Below are 27621 nucleotides of genomic sequence, written 5' to 3'. Positions count from 1 at the left end.
CTAAATCGGTATAAATTCACATTTATTCTTTATTAGGAAGTTGAACAAGCTTTGTTCCATTGCCTAAAATAATGATCAATTGGACTTATTATTTGATTAACTTATTTATTTATTTATTTATTTACTTATTATTTATTTATTTATTTATTTATTTATTTATTTATTTATTTATTTACTTATTTATTATTTATTTATTTATTTATTTATTTATTTATTTATTCATTTATTTATTTATTTATTTATTTATTTATTTATTTATTTATTTATTTATTCATTTATTTATTTATTTATTTATTTATTTATTTATTTATTTATTTATTCATTTACTTACTAATCTATTTATGTACAACCCGTAAAGCATTTTACAAGAGGCCTCCAGTATTAATGAACTTTTAGATTTAAGCAATATTTTGTTTTAAACTGTTATTTTTTACAAGTTACTGTTGACTATGTCGAGAGTCTTCATCACTCTATGGCATGCAATAATAAATATCAAATATATATTTATTTGTTTACTTACTTATCTATTTATCTACTTACTTACTTATTTATTAACTTGTTTACTTATTGGATTATATACTTCGTTACTTTGTTAATTTATTTATTTGTTCCTTCTATATCTATATTTAATTATTTATTTGTTTGTTTAATGTTTATTTTTTACTTTTGTTTATTCACTTGTTTATTATTATTTATTTACTTATTTATTACTTATTTATTTATTTGTTATTTTTTCACATATTTATTTATTTACTTGTCCATTAATTAATTAATTCATTCATTCATATTATATCCCATATGAGGAACCCTATTTCAACCAAAAGTAAGTTAGAATTTTAGTTGACAGTCTAGCATTTTTATGTACTGTATATGCATGCCAAAGAAGTAAACTAAACCTATGTGAGTATACGAATTTAGAAGAATAGTACATTGTAATAACCAGACCTGGCGGTTTCAGTCCCGTGGACTAAGGTTAATCGTACATTTACTATAGCATACCAGATGTTGGTCGCGAGGCATGAGCAGACGGATAAACAAAGCTGTTTGTGTACCGGTGGATTCTCTGCTGTGTACACTAACAGTTCTTGGAGGCTACAACTACATTACATACCTACTACTTATGCACCCTACAAGATGTTCCTAAAATAGGTAGTCAAGTCTAAGTTGCACATCCATGTAAGGATACATAACTTGAAATAAGTTAAATCTTTACATATCTTACTTACATAACTACATATTTAAAAGAAAAACATATGAATAATTTGAATAAATTATATATATACAATTTTTCTATAAGTGAAAAGTCGAATTTCTGAAAAACCAATGTACACACAATTTCGAAATGGATTATGATTGGAATTCAAATTTTTTTCCCTATCACTATATTCTAAGGTAAATTATTGTACCATGAAAAGACTGGTGTCTGTGTACTTATAGAACTTCAGACGTGGATCATTTGAAATGGCTTTACAGTAGAATTGTTCTTTTTTCGATTTTCTTCAATTTTACACAACTCTCTGTAAAAGTCAATTTTGCAGTCCGATTTTGTTTGTGACGTGCAATGCATGTCTGCAGCATCCTTATTTTCCATCAATGCAATATATCCATTTTTTATATCAGTATTGCAATGGGCCTATATATTTGCGTTTTCGTCCTTTTATAACTGAACGACAAAGTTTGCACTGAATTAGCCTACTTATTGTCTAGTTCCTTCATAATATTTTACTTAATATTTATCCGTTGGAATACATTGTTTCCGCAGTATGCACTGAACAACTGAATTCCCTGTACCTTCATACAACATCGTCTCCTTAAGATAGCTGTAATCGGTGTTTGTCTTATGCTGAGTGTAAACAGGGACTACATGACATAGACCACTAGTCACGATGCTATGTGCACATAACTTCCGAAACCGCTAGCCTGGTAATAACTAAAACTGTTGTACATAAACACAAAAATATCTGCCATTGCTAACGTTGGTTATTTAACAACGCTGTGTCAACTACTAGGTTATTTAGCGTTGATAGTATAGCCTGATGATGTTTGGCGAGATGATGCCGAGAATTCGTCACAGTTTACCTGACATTCTCCTTACAATTGGGGAAAACCTCGAAAAAAGCCCAACCAGGTAATCAGTCCAAGGGAGAATCGAACCCTCGCCCGAGCGCAACTCCGGATCTGAAGGCAAGCGCCTAAACCGACTGAGCTACACCGGTGTCCCATTGTTTAAGTGCTATATAAAGAATTAAGACACGAATGTTCTATGTACACTGAATTAATATACTGAGTTTCCATATACATTGAACTGATTGTTTAATTACTATAGTATACAATACATTTATGCACTGAATTGCACGTAATGGCCAACAGACGACTCTTTCCCCTGAGTATGATTTTGTGTGTAGAAAGCTTATTCTCAAATCCCAGAACGTCTCGAATTTCTCACATATGTTCATCTCCAGAAATAATAAAAAATGTTAGTTACCCGTACGTCGAAGATCCAGCTTATGAAAAACATGGTTATTATCTGACCGAAATTTACACGTGGTGATCGAGTGTTGGTTTCTGATTCGATGTTGGTTGAATGTAACCTTAGCTTATAGCCATTTCGAAAGACGATCTATTGGAAAGTTCTTAAAAAGATTTCATGAAGCCATAGAGATCGCAACGGATCACTAGATCCAAGGTTGATGATGATGATGATGGTGATGAATTGATTACTCTTCATAAATTTAGAGGAGGTTGCTTAGGGTTGCATTTCTATGAATATCACAAATATTGTCCCGCGCCGTGGCGTCGTGGTCTAAGGCATCCTGCCTAGCACTCGCGTTACGGAATGCGCGCTGGTTCGAGTCCTCATGACGGAAGAAATTTTCTCATAAAATTTCGGCCAGTGTATGAGACCGGTGCCCACCGAGCATCGTGATGCACTTGGGGAGCTAGGATAGGTAGTGAAATCCTACAATTTACTGGTACTGTATTGTACCACTTTTCCCCACCTGTAACAAAAATGTTTTTAGTAAACAATATATAGTGTATAAGCTATAGAAAATGGGTCTATCATTGCCTGATTCTGTAATTGCATGCATTGCCTTGAGAAATTTTATTCGAGCCGCTACTATGTCACCTCTTTCCTTTGGGAACTTGCGACCGGCTGCACTTCTTTTGCAGTTAAAGCCCATGTTTTTTAATAAAGCGTGCATGGATGTTACGGACCCCTGGTATTGAATTTTCTCTTTCATCAACGCGACAATTTTTTTCAACGTTGAATACCCCCTGCTGTCATACATTTTAAAAATCGTATGACGAAGTACACACTTCTGAAAGTTATCCAAATCATTTACACGTTTATTTATTTTTGCAGTATTTACCAGGTGAGGTAAATACAGGTCTACCACCTATTTTTTTATTGCCTCTTTGCATGCCCGAGATACCGTATGCACTCCTACATCACACGTCTGTGCAGTCAGATTCTGCGTTTGTGAAAAATTGACAGTTGTACGCACTGCGCCATTAGCCAGTCTGTTAAAAAATTGTATACAGAAAATACCATAGGCTACTCTTCGCCTTTGAATGTAAAACTTTCCTTTTTCGCATAACAGACGAAACACCAAAACCACTCGCAATTCCTTCAAGAGACATTATTACAGAAAGTTACACGTCATACAACAGAAAAAAGTCCACGTCTGAATTTGAAAAGAAACCGAATCTATCTTCGTTTGCAGAGAGGGACTTCAGAGCAGAATATGTTGTGAGTTGTACGCTGGATATCTCTGTTTAGTCTTAGAGCAATAACTTGAGAGCCATTCTTGTACAGTCAGTTTCAGAATTGTTAACTCTACCTATTGTTATAGCTTAAAATTCATTCATAGCTATAAATTCTGTGCGCGCAAGAAACAAAGTAATACGCGACTGATCAGCGAGACTTCGTGACGATTGGACAGGCAACACTGCCTCACTGTCACTGGCTAATCAACATGACCGGCTTGAACTTGCTCCGCCTTAAATGCCTTCTTATTCTGAAAGCGCTTTAGTTCTCTAATTAAACAAATTTGAATACCCCTGATCTAATCCCTACTCCTGGAGATTATATGTAATAGACTTATGTGTTTGAAAGACATGCAGGATGACTTTCGTTCATCCCCGAAGTACACAGTATTCTCACACATATAGCCATTCATTCATCATAGTTTTCTGCCCAAGGGCAGGTCTTTCACTGCAAACTCAGCATCTCCAATCTTTTCTATTTCCAGCCTTTCTCTTTGCCTACGCATATAGAAAATTCCTGCTAAAGATAGGTTATGTTTTATTTTCCACTCTGCTAAGATCTAATGCGACTACGTGAGCATTACACTTTTGAGCTAACGCAAGGGTCACTAATGTACTGTAAATTTATGAAAAAAAAGCCTCAGGCTTTACACACGTCCCATATTTGTACAAGGCGTTCCAGTAGAATATGACGGTTTTCATAACACTGCCATTTCTAGCAATGTTGTGCTTTGGAGGAAATATATATATATATATATATATATATATATATATATATATATATTTTTTTTTTGCTATACGATCTTCAAAAGATACCATTTCTCCTGTGATTGTAGGAAATGATATTATGGCTAATTGGACAGTGGTAGAACGTGTATTTGCAGTAACAGCATATATTGAGTCTAAATCCATCACACATACTCAGAGAAGATTAATGAAATGATTTAATGTTCTACGACAGCCGTTGCGAAAATGTGATCGTGCGCCGAACCACTGTGTAACCTGCAACATGCGTAGCACCTTTGGAGGGAGGCGGACACCCGAAGGGGAAGTGAAGCAATTGTCTGACTTATTAAGGATTTTCATTTTCTTTACGTCAATCACTTAAATATAATTTCATACAGTATAAAGTTACATACGAATGTTTAGTACGTGTAACGAAGAAAGAAATGAATAAGAAAACATAGGACACATTATCACAACCTAAAATTAACTGTCTTCAGAATGTCTCTGCGACAGAGTTTCAAAATCAGGAATTATGTCACTTACTGCCAGTCGTATGTGATCATGAAGGTATTTGTCTGTCAGTCGTGATCTAAATTTGGTTTTTACTATTTTCATTGTTGAAAATAATTTTTTCACAAACGTAAGTGTAGCGAACATGGCTTCAACAGAGCAAGCGGAATAACGAAGCATCGGATAATTATTTTTTGATAAAGATTTGAAAAGTTCAACATTTGCCAAGTCCTTACATCTAGCTTTCATTTAACATCACATTGTAAATCTTTGAGGTAACCGCATAATTCATACACATGCTGAAAAAGGATTGAAGTACAGAGATAATGATGATGATGATGATGATAATAATAATAATAATAATAATAATAATAATAATTATCACTTAAGCTTTTAATGTTTCATGAGTGACATGTAGTATAATGTCGTTTTATGTTATACAACCGTTTCCTCGTAATACTTGTGAGCAAATCAAACATTTAATATTCTTATCATATTAGCAGCAAAAAAAATGCTTCCTCCCATCCTACTTGTAATTTTCGTTTTTGTAGAGATAGGCCCTACAGGTTTCGAGAGAGACTTTGCGATGATACGCCACTCGCAGGTCAGAGACAAATACAAATGGAACGGAGTTTGACTCCAGTGAGTGAGAATGTGGGGGTTAGGGGATGTAGGAAGCAAGAGAAATGCATAGCTATCACTGCGAGTCACAATATGCTCGCGAGCCATATTTTCGCCATGGCTGTTCTACGATATGCAAGAATTCCTTCCCGTAACACAATTCTGAAATGGATGAGTAAATTCAACAAAACTGGGAATGTTTGTGATAGATTTGCTGGTAGTTCGTGATCAGTCCGTACTCCGGAAAACATTGCCAGAGTTAGGGAAGCTGTGCTTAGAAGTCCAGATCGGTACCAAAACATGTTGGGAACGGTGGAACTGCCGAGAAGGATCACCATAATGAGTGTTTGTTTGAACAGAATAGGGCGACAGCACACACTGCGCGTGAATCAATGAACTGTTGCGAATCTTATTCCCTGGGCGCATAATTTCACGATTTGGATGTATCGCCTGGCCGCCACGGTCCCCTGATCTTACGGCAGCCGACTTCTTCTTATGGGGATATTTGAAAAGTAAAGTGCACTTAACAGATCACGCACCATAATGCAGTTGAAAGAAAACATAAATAATTAAATTAGAGCCATTAATCGCGGTTTATTGCAGAGAGTAATGAGGAGCTTTCAGAGCAGATTGCAGAATGTGTTCGTTGTCGTGGAGGCCACTTAAAAAATGTAATTTTTAAAAAATAAGTATAGATTAATAAATTTCGTTCTACAACGTTTCCAGTAAAAGTGCTGTCTTTTACTGTTCTCCAACCAGGAGATCAACCGTGAAAGGAATGTGGTTACTATTGCGTCATCTATTGGAGCGAAGTAGATAGATAATATTACCGTTATAACGTTAGTTTAAAAACCATGCGCTCTTCTGCATATGTTATTTCCTGTATGGAGAGATTAAAAGACCAGGAGATTAACAGTGATCTAATTTTGTAACTAGGGTAGTATCAATATGTGTGTGTATCAATGTTATTGTTTGTGCTGTGAGAGCTAGCCAATACAGATACGAGTACCCACGTGTGTGACCTTATGACATCTTATGACATCAACATTAATTCACAGCATTACCCCGCTTCGTCTCAGTCCCCAAAGACTTTCTCGTGGTTGGAGTACAGTAACCTAATTCAATTTGATTGTCCCACAATAAAACTATGAAGACCGTCACATTCTACTGGAACACCTTGTATATGCTGAGCATTTTGTTTTTCGTCCTTCCCCGGTTTTAAATCCGTGAATCCTAGTTCTAATGATAAGCTTGGTCACTCGACCATTTATCAAAGCACAAAAGAATTGAATTTTTCCTTTCACTTTTGATGAAGGTGAGGTAGGTGCTGCATTTCTTTGCCGTGGAGTTGAGGAGCCCCGGGCGACGGAGCCGGAGGGAGGGTCGCTGGAGCTGACAAGAGCACCTCGTTGCCACTGTGCAGTCGACACCGCCACGCCCCCGACAAGCGGCGCTGACAAACACAGTGAAGCATTGCCCGGCTTCTTTGCGTAGCGTTGCAGGCCACATAATTCACCCTGCAATTTAAAGACACTTCGAACACTCCCACTTATCTTCCGCGCAGATTTTCTGTGCTGTATTTTGTAATTGTGTACGTATATACAGGTCTCATACATTTATTCAATAGCCCCTCCCGTAATGAAATTATATTTCTGGAAGTCTATGTTAAAGTCTTTCGTAATTATTCAGAAATAAGGGAACCTTGTTAAAGACGATACTCGTGAAACACAACGTTTTAAACCTCTAATTTATGAGACATGAAAACGAAAATGTGAAATTATTCATCCACACAAAGAAGAGTGTTATTTTCATTGACCTAGACTCTAAAATCTAGAGCAGTAACGTACAAGCCATTGCACTACTGGGTGTTCATTTCAAAGTGTGTCATGACGTCACTGTTGTGAGTCAGCGATTTGAAGCGAGTTTCAGCTTTTATATCAGAGAAGTTGCCTTTTATTCAAGGCGTTCAATCTGAATTTGAGAACGTGTACGGTATAACTTGAACGTCGTAGCAACAGAGGCGGCCTGTACGGTCTGTGTGCTACCATAATCTCTTTCGAACTGTGTTTTGCGCGGGCAAGTCGTACGCAGGGTATTTTTTATCATCAACACAAATCAAATGCTTCGTGTCCATGTTGACCGTCGAAGTTGATGTCAACAAATACGTAAATAATCGTCTTAACCCTCTCGCCATATTCCGACAGTAAGAAAAAAACTCACCTCAGTACGTGTGTCCAAACAGTTCACATTCCTGCCAGTACTGGCGTTACCGTACGTATCGGTACGTACTCTTCAGAATGAACGCCGTACTTGCTAGGCAACTTCTCTGGCACATATAGGTAATACGCCTCTGCGGAAGTGTAGGGAGATTGAATTCTCTAGGCTCATCGGCTAGCCACATGACGGCATACAGCGAGCCATGACACACTTTGAACTGAACACGCAGTATATGGCAATCATAGAGTACAAAAAACACCGCAGGAGGGGAAAATGTAAGAGACGATGCTTTCTTAGGGAAAGTAACAGAACTGGCGCGTTGAAAACAATTTTAAAATGTCTGTAATACATACCTGCATACATCAGTAATATTATTATGTACGGTATATTTAGACACACACATTCCCCATATAGGGTAAAGTTGTCTAAATCCGTGGTACTCCTAATTCCGTGATACATTTTTTTCACTAAATGTTACAGGATTGGGTATCTTGCTAGGAAGTTCACCGATGTCTCAAAAGTAGGCGAAAGATGCACACTTTCGAGAAAGATGTCTCACGCAATGGTCGAACGGCAAAGTTTTGACTGAGATTCAATTTCAAAAAAGTATCACGGGATTAGGAGTATTAAGGAAATAGTCAACTTTACCCTATATCGATGGTGTTTGGGTAAAGAGAGATAAGTCATAAAAATGAGTTTTGAGGTAAATGAAAATAAAATTTCGGACTCCAATTACAGATAATATTTCTACACAAGTAAAACACATCAAATAATGCTAGTATTATTTTCTTCTTGCACACCCGCTTGTAAAATTTAACATATGTATTCACCTGCGGAACTCAATTTACACAAAAAATTACAACCCCCTTTACGCGAACAGCATCTATATACAGAATGAACCGTAAGTAATGCCATTAATCTCAATGGGTTATTCCTTGAGATATTTGAAACAAAAAAGTTTAATACAATTTTGCTCGTTTTTGCTTCCTTTTCGAGAAAAAAAAATTATATGAAACATTTCAAAGCGTATTTTGGGAAAACTATTGAATTAATTCTCAATATGCTGAGTCAATTTAAGAAGGCAGTGTATTATGATAATAAATGATTGAAAGAATTTAATTTTGTCCGTTAAATGCGTAGAAATTTGATCTGAACAAATGTAACTTTTTCTTTTGAAAAGGAATTTTAAAATGTTACATTTGCTCGGATCATATTTCTGCATATTTAAAGGACAAAACTAAAATTCATTCAATCATTTATTATAATACACAGCTCTCTTAAATTGATTGAGCATATTTGGAATTAAATCATCAACTTTCCGAAAAACACGCTATGAAATGTCTTATACAAAACAATTTTTATCTGGAAAAGGAAGAAGAAAACAAAAAAAAATTGATTAAACTTTTTTGTTTGAAATATCGCAAGGAATAACCCCCTAAAATTAATGACATTACTTACTTTTCACTCTATATAATTCACACAGTGTGTTATTACTATTACCCTCTGTCAGAAAAAAAAAAAATTCTCTGTAACCAGAATTTCGAAAGTATTTTCCGTGAATAATGCCTGTAGAATTAAAATTAAGAGAAATAATCAATGTTTGGTTTAGAAAGATATGTTGAGTTTTATCGGAATACATTTCTAATACACATGACATGATCTTACGTTCATTGGCCTTCTTCTGCAAAAAGAGTTAAAAAGTAAAGGTGATAGTGCATCTCCTTGCTTTAGCCCGCAGTGAATTGGAAAGGCATCATACAGAAATTAACCTATACGGATTCTGCTGTATGTTTCACTGAGACACATTTTAATTAATCGAACTAGCTTCTTCGGAATACCAACTTCTGTAAGAATATTATAAAAATTACTTCGCTCTTAACAGAGTCATATGCCTTTTTAAAATCTATGATATAATAATTTGGGAAGAATAATGCTACCGGTATATAAATATATATAAAATCAATAGCGAATATGTAAGTAAATGTTAACTGTTTAAGAGTTTTCAGGATCTGAAAATAGACATACACGAGTCATGAAACACAAAGCAATGCACTGGAAGTTTGTATTACCCATCCTTGGAAATTATTTTTAATATTACATTGAATTAAATAAATTAAAATCGCCAAATATTTTGCACCAGTCGGGAATCATTCGTCATAGGGATATTGTAAATTAGTTAACATAATTAAAGTTAATATCATTTCTAAACAAATTGAGCAATGAAGGTGGAGTAAGCGGCTATGGACTATCTGAAGAACGGAATTCAGTTATTCCGTGCTAAACAACTACTCCCATCAGTATGATGCAACAATTAACATTAAATAATACACAGAAGTATGCTAGCCATTTGGCTTGTTTATTAACCTACACGCTCTTTCCAAGTGTGTGTAAATATTTTAAATCTTCAAACATGAATTTGCTTGGTGCAATGTTATTATGATTAATAATAATAATAATAATAATAATAATAATAATAATAATAATAATAATCCGTGGCGCTACAGCCCATTAAGGGCCCAGACCGACCAGCCGGCTGCTGGCCTCACGCCCACATGCCGAAGCAGAGGTGGACGATCATCCAACCAGACTGGAGGTATCATGTGGTTAGCACGATGATCCTCCCAGCCGTTATAGCTGGCATTTGCAACCGGATTTCGCTATCTATCGTAGTTCCCCAAGTGCATCACGATGCTGGGTAGGCACCGGTCCCATACACTGGCCAAAATTTCATGAGAAAATATCTTCCCCCATGAGGACTCGAACCAGCGCGCATTCCGTAACGCGAGTCCTAGGCAGGATGCTTTAGACCACGACGCCACGGCGCGGGACTGTTATTATGATTAGTGCATCAATTAAGAGTTTGAAGAACAATCTGGTTCAGTTCATAAAAAAGTGAAATCGGAAAGACCAAGAATTTAGTGATATTCAGGTTGTAGATGTGCGAAATTTTTGGTGTTTAATTCAGTAAATTGGTAACTCAGTTCATACGCAGCTGGCTACAGACTAAAAAGTCATAGTTCAATCCCGAATTTTCTCATTGCCAAAACGTCGAGAACGGCTCCAGAGTTCACTGATCCTCCGAAAGTGAAAGATGGTACGAGGGTGGTGCCGACCATACCACCTCATTCTAGTGCTCAGATCACTAAAGCGTGCAGGCATATCTCCATACTTACATTCGCCATCATATTTTATGAAGAGGATACCTAAATTCGATAAACACTGCTCTATTTTACATGAAAACGTACTTTACAAAAGGTATATATATTAAAACACATTCCAAATGCAGTGTAGAAATAAATTTCTATAATAATTAATGTAGTATTATTTGTTAATATAGGCTACTCGTATTTTCATTATTTTCACAAATTAAAATTGAATGCGTTCAACTGTAAAATGAAGCATTTATAAAATTTTAATGTACATGTTAAAACTCAATCCCCTGCTGATATTCCCAGGAGAACTACAGGTGCGAAATTATATTGTAGGGGAGACTGTTGTACCTTTAGCATAGTGTACCTTTGAACATTTTTTGTTTTTTTAATTTTTGCTACTACCTAGAGAACTCAAACTGAAGTAGATTGTAGAGAAAGCCGCTAAGTAGCTCTGGTCGTAGTTTCAGTTTAATTTATTGCAAAATGTTAATTCCGTGGACAAAAGAAGTTTTTTAGTACCAAAAGTAAACATTTCGTTCATTTATATATGTTTTCTAACACAAAACCAGATTGCATTTGTTAATATCTTCCAAGTACGGTGTGTTCCCTATCATCTGGTGAGTAATAACATATTTAAAATTCCATGACTTATTCGAATCTCTAGTTTTGGGAGCCATATTTGTTTAAACGTGCATCCTTTGAACACAAAACATGTTGTACTATGGAACATATTCAAAAGTACACGATACTATCGATTTTTGTTTTTATTTTATTTTAAGATCATGCCACGAAGTAAGTCTGGAGTTAAGAGGCCCCTCAATTGATCCGGATGCCTTGAAGAAAGCTGTTGAAGCAGTTATTGCTCCTCCAGGAAATAAAATCTCAATCAGAGGAGCCTGCTCCGGTTTATGATGGCAAATACATTTCAAATATGATTATCAGTTTTTACAGCTATGTTCTCACCTATTTTCCATGTGTTTCAACTTACAAGAGGGTATGTTCCAAGGTACACGAACCTATTGTACCTTCGAACACATTACATATTCCTTTATTTTATTTTTTCCATCCTTGATAGGTCTGTAGAACAGGAAAATACATACAGGAAGTTGTAAAGGAATATTCAATAATTATTTCAAAATTTTTTTCATTTAAAAAATTCCATTTTCCAAAATTAAAAAAAAATAAAACGTGAAAAATGTTTAAAGGTACAACAGTCTCCCCTATAGTCTACAATATATTCGCTTAAACGTGATAAACCACCTACAATTCTAATAGACCTATCTCGTGCATCTGCATTGTTCTGTGAATTTTTCTTTCAATTACAACAGACCTATACTTTGACGATTATGATTTTCAAGAGGACATACTTCAAGGGGAGTAGATTGGATAACCCACTCAAATAAAGAAAGGAGATGATGAAACTGTTTGTTGTTTCAAATTTTTATGTTCTTCTTCTTTTGTATAGGCATTTTCTCGTCTGTTTTCACACACATTATGTCAATGATGATTAGATCTCGTTCCATCTTTTTAGAGGTCTACCTACTTCTTTTCTTCCTTCACTACTTTAATAAGTATTGTTTTATCGGCTCTGTCTACGTGCGAGTTCCACTCTCCTTTCCTTGGTCTTACAAATGCCTCAACATCTATAACAGGCCTGCAGAATTCGTAAGTAGGGGAAAAATGACGTCAGCCTCACTCCATTTCTATTGGAGATGATCGACTTCTGCGTAGAGTTCTTTACATTCTCTGGCCGTCAAAGGTCCATCAGTGACGGCATGTAATTTTCAAAAAGGATTGTAATAAATTCATTGTTTTATAATGCGTTATCTCGTTTCAAGGTTTACAGTTATACAAGATTTCCTGTCGGTAGTTTCTTTGAGATTTCTTTGCACCTAACCTGCTTCAGATTTTCGAAAACTTTCCTCCTATGATCACCTACGGAAACATAAATTTATAGCATTTAAGTAATGAACCTTGAAAGTCACTATTAATTTCAATTCAAAATGAAAACAATGAGTGTCGTCCTTAATTTAACAGTATATAAATAAATAATCAATACACAATTTGTAATAATGAACTTACCCGAAAGTTTGTGCATTCCATAATTCTTAATATGGGCTTTGTTTAAATGTCATTTAATATTGAAATGACGAGTAGAACTAAATTGGATGGGAAACAGTAAACAAGCAATTTATTCTTTCGTCTTCAACAACAAAGTAATCATATTCCCATTTCCTTTACAAGTAATATTTCTTTACGGGTTTAGATTTTGCCATGTTCCAGTTCTCTTTAAACTGCAGTACGCGTATTATGTATGTATGTATGTATGTATGTATGTATGTATGTATGTATGTATGTATGTATGTATGCAATGTATGTATGTTTGTTTGTTTGTTTGTATGCATGCATGTATTTATTTATTTGTTTATTTATTTATTTATTTATTTATTTATCTATTTATTTATTTATTTATTTATTTATTTATTTATTTATTTATTTATTTATTTATTTATTTATTTATTTATTTATTTATTTGTCTGTTTGGCTGGAGTGCGTTACAATGTTGAATGACAGCATTGACATCCGGTCATATAGCTATCACTCACTTATCAACGTAAAATTTAAATATCGTCCTATTACTAGTAAAACCAGTTAAGACCAGTAATGCAAGTTTTGTAAAAACAGGAATTAAAACTTTATTAATGCACGAAAAATCATAATAAATTCTTCAGATAAAGTAATTGGTTTGTTGCCTGCATGGAACATTTCGGACTTATTTCATTTTAGTAGAATACAGAGCACGGCAAGACATGTCGGGGACTGTACTTATCTTATTTTACACTAGTAATAGGACGATATATACATAGGTAGACCTTTTTACATTATATGCACATATACATTTTAAAATTTATTTTACATGTCTTTTAATTTATTTATTTCCCTCATTCATTTTTCTCTTACTTTCTAAAGGTATGTTCCTAAGGATTTTATTATCTGTTCATTTGTAATTCTTGATAGCGTATTGTATACCTGCCGCCGTGAGAATGAATGTTGATGCAGCCGAGCGTAACTAGAACGCCATGACCGCACTGGTAGAAAAGGTGGGTGGGGTAAGAAAGGGGAATAAAGCAGTCGCGCTGAGGAGCTACAGTTCTGCAGGTCTGATCTATAATATTACATTCCCCTCTTACATCCTGGTTTCTGGCTCTGTCAAGTCTTGTTTTGCCTACGATGACTGTTAAAGTGTTCATCTTTACTACTCTCATAAGCTGTTTAGTTTGAGTAATGTCTGCTCTCGTGTCTGCGCCATATATCATTACATCAATACAACTATGAAATATGCATCGACATGGGGAACTATTAATAATGGAATTCCTCAAGGATCAATATTAGGTCCCCTACTTTTTCTAGTGTTTATAAATGATCTTGCCCCCCCTAATAAAATATGTAGGTCATCCCATATTATTTGCAGATGACACAAGTATAGTAATTACAGCCAATAACTCCAACACATTCCAATCCTCAACAGAGGAAATTCTCTTTAAAATATGTGACTGGTTCTCAGTCAATAAATTAGTATTAAATTGTAACAAAACTAACATAATTCAATTTAAATCCTGTCCAAATTCAACGTCGCAAATTTCTAGCACAATAATTAATAATAGATCCCTATTAGAAACAACAACAACCAAATTTCTTGGCTTAAAAATCGATAATGTGTTAAATTGGAAAAATCATATTAAATAAATTACCCCCAAACTAAACTCAGCTTGTTTTGCTATTAGATCTATGCAAAAGATAGTAAATATCAATACCCTAAAAAACAATATACTTTGCATACTTCCACTCGGTAATGAGTTTTGGAATAATATTCTGGGGAAATTCCACAGATAGTAACAATATATTTCTATTACAAAAAAGAGTAATTAGAATAATACTAGGTGCCAAATCTAGGGAATCGTATAGGGCTATTTTAAAAAAACTACAAATAATGCCCATGGCTTTTCAGTATATCTTTTCATTAATAATCTTCCTCGTATGTAATCGTGAAAACTTTGTAACTAATTCAACAGTTCATAGCATAAATACACGTCAAAAAATGACTTTCATACTCCATCGGCAAGTCTATCGTGCTATCAAAAAGAAGTGCGTTATATGGCAGTAAAAATTTTTAATAGCCTCCCTATCGATATAAAAAATGAAACTCAAAACATAAAATTATTTAGGGCCAAATTAAAGAAGTACCTAATTTCTCACGCCTTCTATTCTGTAGGTGAATTCATGACATTCAATAACACTTCATGAAATTGATACTAAAACTTTGTGTTGTACTAGTAGACTGTATTGTGAATCTCGTCTATATATATTTCATCTAGACTCTGACTATAAATTAAGATTTTATAATAGTATTAAGTTTTTTGACTTGTTCCATATTCTAGCTGTAAGCATGTATGAATACCATGGAATGTTAATAATTACAATACAATACAATACAATACAATAGGTCTTACATATGTTTTGTAAATTTTTACTTTGCTTTCTGTTTTTAATTATTTGTTTTTCAACAAAGCATCTCGTAATTGTTCTGATATTCTTGATGCTTTGAAAACCTGGGTTCTTACTTCATCGAGCAATCTGCGAGAGCTAGATATCTGTACTCCAAGGTATTTAAAATTAATTATTTATTGTCTAACTTTTCTATTAACTTCCAATTTACATCTTACTGGTTTTTTTGATATACACATACATTTAGTTTTTTCTGCAGACACGTCCATATTAAATTTTTTCTGCTGTTATTACAAACCATGAAGTAATCGTTGAAGCTTCTCTTCTGTTCTGGCAATTAGAACTATATCATATGCGTAACATACAATATTAAACTTTTATAACCCATATGATAACAAGGGAGACACTTCGCATCTTGTATAGGGTAAATTAGGGTCTGTTGGACAGTCGGGCATGTTGGACACTTTGTACTTTAACGTGTTACCTCGCCACTTGTGGGTACCACATTCTGCTAGAAGTCAATGAAGGAAGTAGCCACGAGTGGGGCTACTTCCGTCATTGACTTCTAGCAGAATGTGGTACCCACAAGTGGCGAGGTAACGCGTTAAAGTACAAAGTGTCCAACATGCCCGACTGTCCAACAGACCCTAATTTACCCTAATTTCTTCCATTAATAAGCTGAATAAAGACTTAAAAAATCTCTTTGTTTTGCTCCTTTTGCACACTTAATTCCTTCTGTGAATTTTCCATTTATTGAAATCTTTGTTCTGTATTTATATTCATTTCCTGTAAAAATATTTTTTCATATAGCAGAAGGATATGTTTTACACATACTAATTTTCATTATTGTACAAGATACAGTAATGAGGAAAAAATGTTGAATATCTCCAAACTTTTACTGCTGTAAGCTGTACCTAACCCCTTAAGGTGGGGGAGATACACTTTTTGCAAGCATAATTTTCTAATATTTTCACATGTTTTTCCTCAGAATTTATAGGTCCTTTAGCAGTAAAAATTGACACGCTTAATATACGTTACCTTTACATCCCTAAGGGATTCTAATGTTTTTGAAAATCTAATAGTTATTATTCTTCCAATTATGAAAATATTTTCAGTAGCCTATTTTGTTCAGACGGAGAGCGTTAACATGAATATTTAAAAAGTACTTCAGATATTTTAATGAAACCATGTATTATGTATATTTTCCCATGTGAACAAACATACGTACTCTAATTGCTAATATAGATTGTATTGTTTATTTACAAAGGTACATTACTCTTTTTTAAATTTTGCATGAAAATAATTTTATTATTTAAATGAAGTATACATTCTATATTAAAGATTTTAGTGTGTCTTATTCACAAGAAAAAACTATATATGTATGAAAATTTTCATTAAAATATCTTAAATATTTAAGGTGAGCGCTGTTTGGCTGAATAAAATACTCCACAAGTTTCATAATTAAAAAATAATAACTATAAGTTAAAAAAAGCATTAAAACTGCTTAGTGATATGTAAACAGTGTATATTAAGCATACCAATTTTTATTTTTGAAGAAATACTGAGGGGAAAATGTTGAGACACCAGTAAATTTATATTAGCAAAAGCTATAGCTCCTCCTTTAGTTTAATTTATCTCAACAGATATGAAGAGAGAACGGAGTCACTGTGTTAGTCTGAGAAAAGTGAGCCACTTTATCATTCTAATTAGTAGTAATGCAGGGAAGACGAGTCACTTTGTCAGAATATTATTAACATTTACACTGGAAGGGCTAGTGATTCTGTCAGATGCTCAATATTTAAACAGAGCTGTCGTGAAACGTACCCAGGAACTATCCTCTCTCCTCTTTAATAACGCAGCGCATGTGAATATGTGGAAAATTACCTCAAAAAGAGAGAGAGAGTGAGATAGAGAGACTGGTATAAATGTCCCAGTGTCGCGCCGACTAATATTTTGGTGTCCTGTAACTCCATAATTGGACATTGCCAATTCCATTCTACAGCAATGTCACAATTATAGGAAAATCAATCATTTTGTGAAATTATTCTCGTTTTCCAGACTATTATGACTGCAGTAGTTAAAAGTCTGCCAAAATATTTTGGCAGCCTTTTCTCCTCAATATGACGACCATGACGCCAGGATTCCTGCGCGTCGGAATAATTTGTAGCTGCCATCTCCACTTCCTACGGCGTCCCTGCTCGCCCGCTCTTTGCTTTGCATATACGAGCTTCAATCATAGCGGGCGTCTGTTGACCTGCACGCTTTCATAACCCATATTGAGCATGAAATATCTTATGTAGAGTTTCCTCCATGAGACTGCAACCCGAGGGTGTTCAAATAACTAGCAAACGTTGAATATTATTTATTACATTTCATCGTATGCACGTCCCTCGAAGCTAGACTTTAATAAAGTAGGCCATCAGAATACCTGTACCTTACAAAAAAATCTCATACAGCACATCGCTAAAAGAACGGCAAGGTCGTCGGTTTTCTGCGCCCGTGACTTAGTTTCATATCCAAGTGAGTCTCAAGCAGTGCTTTTTTTCCACACTAGAACGCCACGTCGTTCCGCAGACACTTTTATGTTATGTTTTTCAACACGGAACCGAATTCCGCGCCAACATATTGTGACGCTTCTCCCAACTCAACTTCATTGTCTCTCCACTGAGATCATTCCTCTTAGTTTACATCATGAAGAGCCTGCTTCTTATTAGAATTGTTGAGCCTCCTTTGATCAACTTCAACCCTGATACTTACTTACTCTGGACTCTCCTAAGTTCGACAAAACAGAATTGAAAGTTCAGTACAATAATAATTTATTTATTTATTTTTATTTATTTATTTATTTATTTATTTATTTATTTACTTATATTTAATGTGCTGTACAACAGCCAGAGGCCAATTACAGTTCAGAACAAACAATATAACAAACATTAGCAATAATTTACAATAAAATTACAAAGAAATAATTAAATTAATGGCAATTAATTAAAATGATAATTACAAATGAAATAATGGAATCATAAATGAAGAATGGAATCAAATAAAATAATATTACAAAGATATACAAGATTATAATACAACGACAATAATGACAATGAATGGACGGGATAAAATGGATGACTAATAGCATGATGAGAATAATAATAATAATAATAATAATAATAATAATAATAATAATAATAATGGCTTTATTTAACCTGGCAGAGTTAAGGCCGTAAGGCCTTCTCTTACACTCAACCAGGATTAAAATTTGCTTACGTAGTTGAACATGAAACTGGATCGGAATTAAGTAATTACATACTGATACAATGTAGGTACATAATGAGATCAAAAGAGGTAGTTACATAAAAATTTACCCCATAAAATAAAAAATAAACATAGTGGAATACATATTAATGTTGTTAGAATCAAATACGAATCACATAAAAACAGAAGCCGATAATTCAATAAAAAAATGTACACAGTAAAAATAAAAATAAGCACATTAGTATACATATTAGTATTAGATTACAATTAAGTAGGATTTACATAATTAGATAAACCAGAAACCGACAATTGAATAAAATGTACTCAAAAAATAGATTAATAATAAAACAACAACACAGTGGGATACATATTGGCGTTAAGTGTTAAATGAACACGATTTACATTATTACACAATAAAAATAAGAAACAAAAAAAATAAAATAAAAATAAATACAGTGGAACACATTCCATTAAATATTTGCAACGCGTTAGGTCTGGCAACTCATCATAAGATATTTTTCTAATTTACATTTAAAGGAAATTAAAGTTCGGCAGCCCTTGACTTCAGGCGGCAGAGAATTCCAGTGACAAGAAGTAGTAACAGTGAAAGATGAAGAATAAAGAGATGATGTGTGGAGTGGTATTTCTAAGGGTAGTGGGTGTGACAGGTGAAATGAATACAAGTTCTTATTGGTTATTTATCAACGAATACAGTACTGTACTTGCATTTCCTGCCCGCCCCGAGACTTGTGTATGCGCTTCTAGTACCACAGTGGGTTTCGACAGTTCCGTCTCACAAACGGCACAATTCTCAAATAGAAAAAGAAGAGTCTATTAATTTAAAATCAGTAATTAAATATGGATGTCCTATTCAATAAAATATTCTGTTTTCCTTTAACAAAAACATCACTACAAGACACAGAACCAATTCCTATTAGAATGGCAGTGCTCGTATAGGGGCTTGTCTAATTCTCCTACGTAAGCAGTCGAACTATAGGATGTCGAACTAGATTTCTGTCGAACTTAAGAGCTTCCACTGTACTTACTTAGGCCTACTTACTTATGACTTTTAGATAATCCGGAGGTTCATTGCCACTCTCACACGCCCGCCATCAGTCCCTATCCTGAGCAAGATTAATGCAGTTTCTACCACCATATCCCACCTCCCTCAAATCCATTTTAATATTATCCTCCCATCTACGTCTCGGCCTTCCCAAAGACTTTTTCCCTCCGATCCCCAACTAAAGATCTATATACATTCCTGAATTCTCCTATACGTGCTAGGCCTACATGCCCTGACAATCTCAAACGTCTGGATTTGTTGTTGTTTAGTCAAGTGTCCAAAGACAGGTCTGAACCTCACAAGTGATCCCAAGAAGGCGCCACTTATGAGACAACTAGGCCAGGAGATGATGGGGTAGGGTGACCAGTTCCTTTCCCCCTGCATTGCATATATCGTCCACTAGCTACATATTACACTAGTCAGACTTCAGATGTATACAAACAATTTGTTCTTCCTCTGACACATTGTCAAGTTGAGGTGTACTGCCTGATAATGGATGTATGTATCAGCAAATACTCTCTAACATTAATACTGGAAAGCTTTCCTGTTTAGCATTGCAAGCGGCGGCGAAAAGTAATAGTGCTGCCATCTAGCGGCTTGAAACGTTCGCACACTCCTTGCGTCGTGCTGAGTTACGTGAAGAAAAGAGGAGAGGTGTGCATTTGATTTCAATAAGAAGCTGCAAAGCAATAAATAGTATACTTTAGAGTCACTTTGTTCGTAACATTTTTAATTAATAACAAATTACAATGTTATTAGAATAGAAATGAATTGATAAATTCTCATATTTTCAAATTTGATTAAATTTAGTTGTGCATGACTTTAGCAGCTTTCATACAGCGCTTGTTTTGTTTTTTAGCTGTATGGTTGTCCATTTTATTTTTGATGTAACAATTTATTAACACATTGAAATATTTATCAATGAAGACATTGGCACAGTCACTGCAAATGGACATGTTAACAGGGAGCACTACCATTTTAACTAGTTCTTTTTTTTACACAAATTCTAGTTTTACAAATAACATGATCAATTGTTTTGAAAACATCAGAACACAATTGGCTGAGCATTAGAGAAACATCATTAGGGAAAACAATTTATGAATCTTTACAGTATTTTTCATTTGCGATGTGCGTTGTTACGTCATCGTTGGGGTTTTCTTTACAAGATAAATTTCTTCGACAAATTTCGTGATTTATTCTGCTACACACCCAACCTGCAACATAAGCTCTTGCATTTTCTTTCAACACGGTTTCTTCATTTGTATGCTGTACATTTTTGTCATCAACAGTTACATCCAAATCGGAGACATCTGTAATACCGCCTTCCCATTTCTTTCTTTCTTTTTAAGCGCACTTGCGACATAATGAATTCATCATTAGAAACAATTTTGATTAAATCAGTATTTGAACTGGTTGTCTTCAGAGCTCTCACTTCCGCCCGAAGAGATGAAATAATTTTTTTCTGTTTAGGTACCAACTTTTGAGCTGCAATCAATTTCTTACAAAGTGTCTTTATCTGAAGATCTTGAGCCATCTTTGACTTTTAGCATTTCTTGCATCTTAAAAAATAAACAGGGACTTAATTTGATGAACATTAATAACGTCTTGAAAGTCTAGGGCTAGGTAAATAATATTTTGCGAATAACTAACTGAATCAGTTTTTGTGAGAAAACATGAGTTCACACACTTTCTTCACAAAATCAATAATTCGTATTTTTATGTTACGTATCACAATATGCGTCTATTTAGTTTGAAAAAGTCATGACGTTCAGTATTTTATATGGAGAAACTATAAAGAAATTGTGTTTGGTATGATGGAAGTAAAGTAGTTTTATGCAGTTTAATAACTTATTCACTTAGCACAGAGAACATGTTATTGCTAATGTACTATCTGATTATGAGGTACCTGGTAGAGGACTATCGTCGTTTTTGTCTGGAATCGGAGAACCTGTCGACTCCTCGATGGAAGGTCTAATGCGTTTCTTTGGGGACCTTCGCGGTTATTTCATCGTACTTTGACCCATATTTTCGGAAGAAGGAGCTGTTAAATTCAGTGAAGGAATAGCTGTTCTCTTCAGTCTTTTATTAAAAAAATATTAAAAATTAATAGGTCTATGGCTCATTTGAAACTTCGGTATTTTTCCAATTACACCTTATTTTTACTTACCCCTGACTTTTCAAATTAGGGTTATTGAAGTCCGATAATCTAAAGTGATCTGAACATATTCTGTGATTTTTGTACAGCTACTCTGTTCCTCTAGTTTTAAACGTTTCGTCTAGGTCCTGTCTTTTACATTTATTTCCCATATGGCACATCTATAAGACAAAAACAAATAACAGTATAATAATAATAATAATAATAATAATAATATTAATAATAATATGATGATGATGATGATGATGATGGTGAGGACACGAGACCTGTCATGTGAATCGTGCGAGTGGGGACGGAATGAGCTAACAGAATGAGAGTTTGTTTCATGATTAAAATTTTACGAATCTACTGACACGAAAGTTCATCTCAGACTAATTATCTTCCTTCTCCATACCCATTGGTGATAGCCACAACACATGATAAGGCCACAGAACAAGTTATCTACTGTCTCCTCTACTGTAATAATAATAATAATAATAATCATCATCATCATCATCATCATCCTCATCCTGTGGCAGAAAAGAAATAGACTACTCGTATTTACATGACTACTCACTCACCTATCTGTATCTTTCGGAAATCTGAAGAACGATCTAGCATCTTTTTGCCAAGCGTAGTTTTTACAGAAGAACACAGAACAAACAATTCCACTTTTCCCTGACATTTTGTGGAACAACCATGAGAATAATCCTTACGACTTACACCACGTGTTGAAGTACAAAACTCTTGTTAGATGCAGTTCACCGCGCTACGTGTCACGTTATCCTCACTGTCAACATTCCCTGCCGCTAGATAGCACTGTTGAGTCATTCGCCTCTCTTATCGTGAACTTTCCAGTATTAATATTAGAGAGTATTTGGTATCAGCCAAGACCTCAATCAGAGGCTCGTCTGGATTTAATGCTCCTAATTATGTTAGGTGGAGAATACAATGAGAACATCAACAGGCAACTCATATGCAATAGTAATTCCTTTATCAAAATGGGCGGAGTATTTCCAGCAATTGCTAATTGAAGATAGACTGAAATACAAGCAGGATAAAAATGATGATTCAACCACTATAAGTATGGTATATCCCATACTAGAAAGTGAAGTGAGAGATGCACTGGCTAGATTTAAAAATGGTAAGGCAGCAGCATCAGGAGGCTGGTGCTCAAATGGTAAGGGTAATAACAAAGATAGATACTAAGCCAAATATTAGCAGACGAAATTCCCAGTGATTGGTCACTATCTTACTTAACCCAAATCTTTAATAAGGGTAACAAAATGACCCCGCTAACTATAGAGGAATAAGTCTAATGCCATCTATGAGTAGATTGTTCAGTAAGATCATTACAAAGCGGTTAGAGGATATTCTCCTGAACATGATATGTGTTCAAACTAAAAAGAGATTTCATAGTAGGCCTATAACATTTCCTATAATATTTAATAGATGGACTTAGCTTGTTTTGAGCTCAAACAAGGAGGGAATTGAAATTGAAGTGATTTGGACAAAAGTAGAGGCAAATCGTTTTTGGGGTCAGCAATTCACTTATTATAATTGCACTTTAATTACATTCGATGTAATGAGAAAGTAGAACGTCCCATAATAAAAAATATACAAGGCATTTAGAAAGAGGATAAAGTCCTATAAAGTTCAGAGGATCTACATATCACAAAGGAATAACGTGCATTAAATCACATTGTTGGTTGTTCGGTGACATGAAACCACATGCATCGTCATCACTTACTCTAATATCCCTCGAGTCGGTTAATAATGGATGAAGCTTCAATTAGCTTTCAACTGACATGCAGAGATGTAAAACACATTAATCAATAAGTAACACTGATGTACAAATCTCATTTTCCACAAAGCTAATACATACATAGAGCAAATGCATCGCCAGTAATAGAGGCTAATTTCACTTCTCTAGTGGATTGATATTCCTTGTGGGAAAAGAATTCATGCTAAATGTACATCGGTTTTTTTTCTGCTAAGTCTTCTTAGTTAATTATTTCACCGGATAAAATGGAAATGCAATGTAGTCATTACTGTGAGACACTCGTCATCCAATAGAGTAAGTACTGCAGTCGTTCAAGAAAAGTACGGAGTGAAAGTAAATATATACCATGAAGCTTCTTATTCAACTTCGGAAGCAGTATCCTGCGAGGAGACACGGGACAAAGATCAATAATAATAATAATAATAATAATAATAATAATAATAATAATACTAATAAAATCAATAGGTATAATTGAAACGAAGCTGTGTTGAAAAGAGTGGATGAAGAAAGAATGATGCTGTAACGGGAGAAGAATTCGGTGCAGAAGAAATCAGACGATAGACGACATTAAGATATATAGATCATATGAGGAGACGAAGAGGAAGGTAGAAAATAGGAAAGACTGGAGAATACTGGGTTTGCAGTGAAAGACCTGTCTTTGAGCAGAACATTATGAATGAATGATAGGTATAATTCAATCTTTACTCACGATAGTGTATTGCGTAAACTCCGCAGTCACTTTGTATATTTAGTCAGTAGCTTGATTCTGATTGAAACCTCATCCGTTACACCAATAAGGCATCACTCTTGAGGTAACTACGCCAGGAGATGTCCACCTCTGTGGAGTAAGGGTTAGCTTGTCTGACCATGAGACGAGCGGGCACGGTTTCAATTCCTGGTTAGGGATTTTTCGAGGTTTTCCCTCAAACACATGAAGAATAATTTCCGGGTACCTTTCAGCGTTGGACCTGGGACTCATTTCGGCTTCATTAGCTTTAATTCATCTTAATAGTTTTAGGTTGACCAGGAGATCATGACGGATGTGGTTCCGGGATTGGCCTGCAAGTGTCATCTGACTAGGGGAGCTGCACAAATGCCAGGGAGACATAGGGGCTTCTAGTGTGGGCTACGGCAGGCCGAGAAGTGTAGCTCCCTCGGATAGATGGCGCATTGGTAGATTGCGGAATCTGCGGTGGCGCGATCTTCGGATCAAAGGATGCAGCAGAACGCAAGCAAGGGAACTGCGAACAGATGCTATCGATATGAGGAGGCGGCATAATAGCAGGGAGACGGAGGGCGTTGCTGTTTACTCGAACTTCATCAGAACTGGATGCCATAGATATAACACCAAACAGTGAATCATGTGCTTGAAGAGCGGTCCTAAGGACTTCAAAATCATCCAAATATAAGGGGGTTGCACAATAAGCCTAAGGCTACGGTGCCTGCCCACAGGTTCTCCTCCGAAAAAAAAAAAGCAAGGTGATAATGAGGTTGAGTGGCTAGCAATCACTTTACTGCACTAATGTATGTGCCTCTTTCTCAGATGTACCGACATACTGCATGTGAATGGTTTCCTTAAGTTACTTTTAGTCTGTTCAGGATAGTTTCTGTTTTCTGGGCTTATTTTTATATGTTTATAAAATTAATTTTTGACCCCACGGCAAGAAACATCGCCGCTTGTTTTTGTAGTGTTGGGTTAAAACACATAAAATGGCAACCACGGTAACTGGAAAAACCTACGAAGGGATAACAAGAAGTAAATAGAATCATAACCTATGAATTGATACAAATTTTCTTATTATGTCTCATGTAGGATCAGAACTTCAAATTAATTGAGTAACGGTTAGCGCGTCTGGCCGCGAAACCAGGTGGCGCGCGTTCGATTCCCGATTGGGAAAAGTTACCTGGTTGAGGTTTTTTTTTTCGGGGTTTTCCCTCAATCCAATATGAGCAAATGCTACGTAACTTTCGGTGCTGGACCCCGGACTCATTTAACCGGCATTATCACCTTCATCTCATTCAGGCGCTAAATAACCTAAGATGTTGATAAAGCGTCGTAAAATAATCTAATAAAATAAAAAATCAAATTAAGTTATGTCATATGAAGTGTCCGTGATCACAGTTTATTTATATCTAATCCATCCTCTTTTTAACTGAAGAATTATGCCCCACACGTAAAACTTTATCTTCATTTAAACAGGATTTGCCAAGAATAGAAATCAAATAATATCATATTCTATCTCGTTATAATGTTCCTTACAGGCACTGACATATACGAATGGCTTCCTTTGGTTAATTTTAGTCTTTTTTTTAGGTTAGTTTCAGTTTTCTGAGGTTAGATTGATTTGCTCAGATTTTTAAATTAATATTTTTGACCTCATATCAAGAGATATCGCAGCGTATTGGTACAGTGCTGAGTTAAAACACACAAAAACGGGCAACCATTGGTAACTAATAAGGGATAAGAAGAAGTAAACACTGTCATCTGAAATGATACACATTTTCTTTTTATGTCCGACGTACCCCTCTCTACTTGAATTAATCTATGTCGTATGAAGTGTCCATAAACACATATCGAAATAAATAATTATTATATCCCACACATTAAAAAGTTTTTCTTCATTTATTCATAGAAGTAACGGAGGTTTTGCCACAAACAGAAAGTCATTATCTTCTATCTAATTATCCTCAACGGTCTAGTCTAGTGTTTATTTTGCTAGATGTTGGATCCCAGGTTCGCGGGTTCAAATCCCTTAAACGACGATGAAATTTTTAATGCCAATAAAATTGAATACCACGGGAGTAAATAATGATAACTTTTAAAATTGAGATTTTTTGGTTATAAGCCATATCATTTTTCATTTTGTTGAGGATTTATGTCAATATGTTTACAGATGGAAAGAATGTGCTGATCAAAAAATATGACAACTCTCTTCTGTGTGCAATAAAAATTAGGTTATCATTTTTTACATCTAAGATCTTCAATTCTGAACACAACTTTCTTCTGGAGGGAAGAAAAGTTGAGGATTTCGTGTTGCAGATATCCGCACGTAAAAGAGCCCTGTCCCTGACAAAGGAGTTTAGGAAAAATTTGTGTGTTACTTCTCGCCAGTTTTGAATTGCTCTATGAAATAATTTCTTCCTTCCAGGATGGCGTGTGGAGTTCGGCTGTTTCTGGTGCTGTTCTTCCTATGTCTGCCTCACTGGTGCTGGGGAGGAAGTTGCCCTCGGGACTGCTCTTGTTTCCTGGACATAAGAGGTCGTCGTCAGGTCACGTGTGCTCGAGGCGGCATGACCGACCCAATCCCGATACATTCAATGGACCAGCAGGTGGAAGTGTTGCTGATAACGGCACCTCCAGATTTCCCAAACGTTCTCACGATAGGCCCCATCTTCCAGCAGTTCAATAGACTGGAAGAGCTGCACATCGTTCGGTCTAACATCCCAGCCATCGGAAGGCACTCCTTCTGGGGCGTGCCCACACTCCAGAAGCTGAACCTGACGCAGAATAACATCTCTCACGTCCTCGACTACAATTTTCGAGGGCTGGCGAATCTTCTGGAGCTCCATCTGGATGATAACAGAATAGAATCGATGCCCAGCGGTACATTCAGACATCTGCAGGAACTCCGAGTTCTGTCTCTCGCCCGTAACAGGATCACAGAACTGGTGCCCAGATTGTTCCTCATGCTGGGGAAGTTACATGAGCTGGACCTAAGTGGGAATCGCCTCATGGAGCTAAACCCTGAGGTCTTCAAAGATGTACAGGTGAGAGATATTGGAAACATTTATATTGATATTGATATCTATTTGTCAACCGTCTTTAAAATTCATAGTTATGGTGGGCATTTACTTCTGCTTTCCGATCCACCATCCCTGTAATATGTACCCA

At 35.4% G+C, this 27621-nt stretch overlaps 1 protein-coding gene across 3 annotated transcripts in view; it reads left to right on the top strand.

Moving 5' to 3' along the window:
• Positions 1-27621, top strand: part of rdo (reduced ocelli) — an 819123-nt gene that overhangs the window by 779393 nt on the left and 12109 nt on the right. For all 3 annotated transcript variants that reach the window (XM_069842056.1, XM_069842055.1, XM_069842057.1), the window contains one exon: positions 26879-27497. In XM_069842056.1, the coding sequence (XP_069698157.1) occupies positions 26880-27497 (618 nt within the window). In that variant the 5' untranslated portion in view covers position 26879. The remainder of the gene's footprint in view (positions 1-26878; positions 27498-27621) is intronic.

This window comes from Periplaneta americana, chromosome 12, assembly GCF_040183065.1.
Source record: "Periplaneta americana isolate PAMFEO1 chromosome 12, P.americana_PAMFEO1_priV1, whole genome shotgun sequence".
NCBI lineage: Eukaryota > Metazoa > Arthropoda > Insecta > Blattodea > Blattidae > Periplaneta > Periplaneta americana.
The sequence above is the reverse complement of the archived record's forward strand: the minus strand, read 5'-3'. Positions and strand labels throughout refer to the sequence as shown.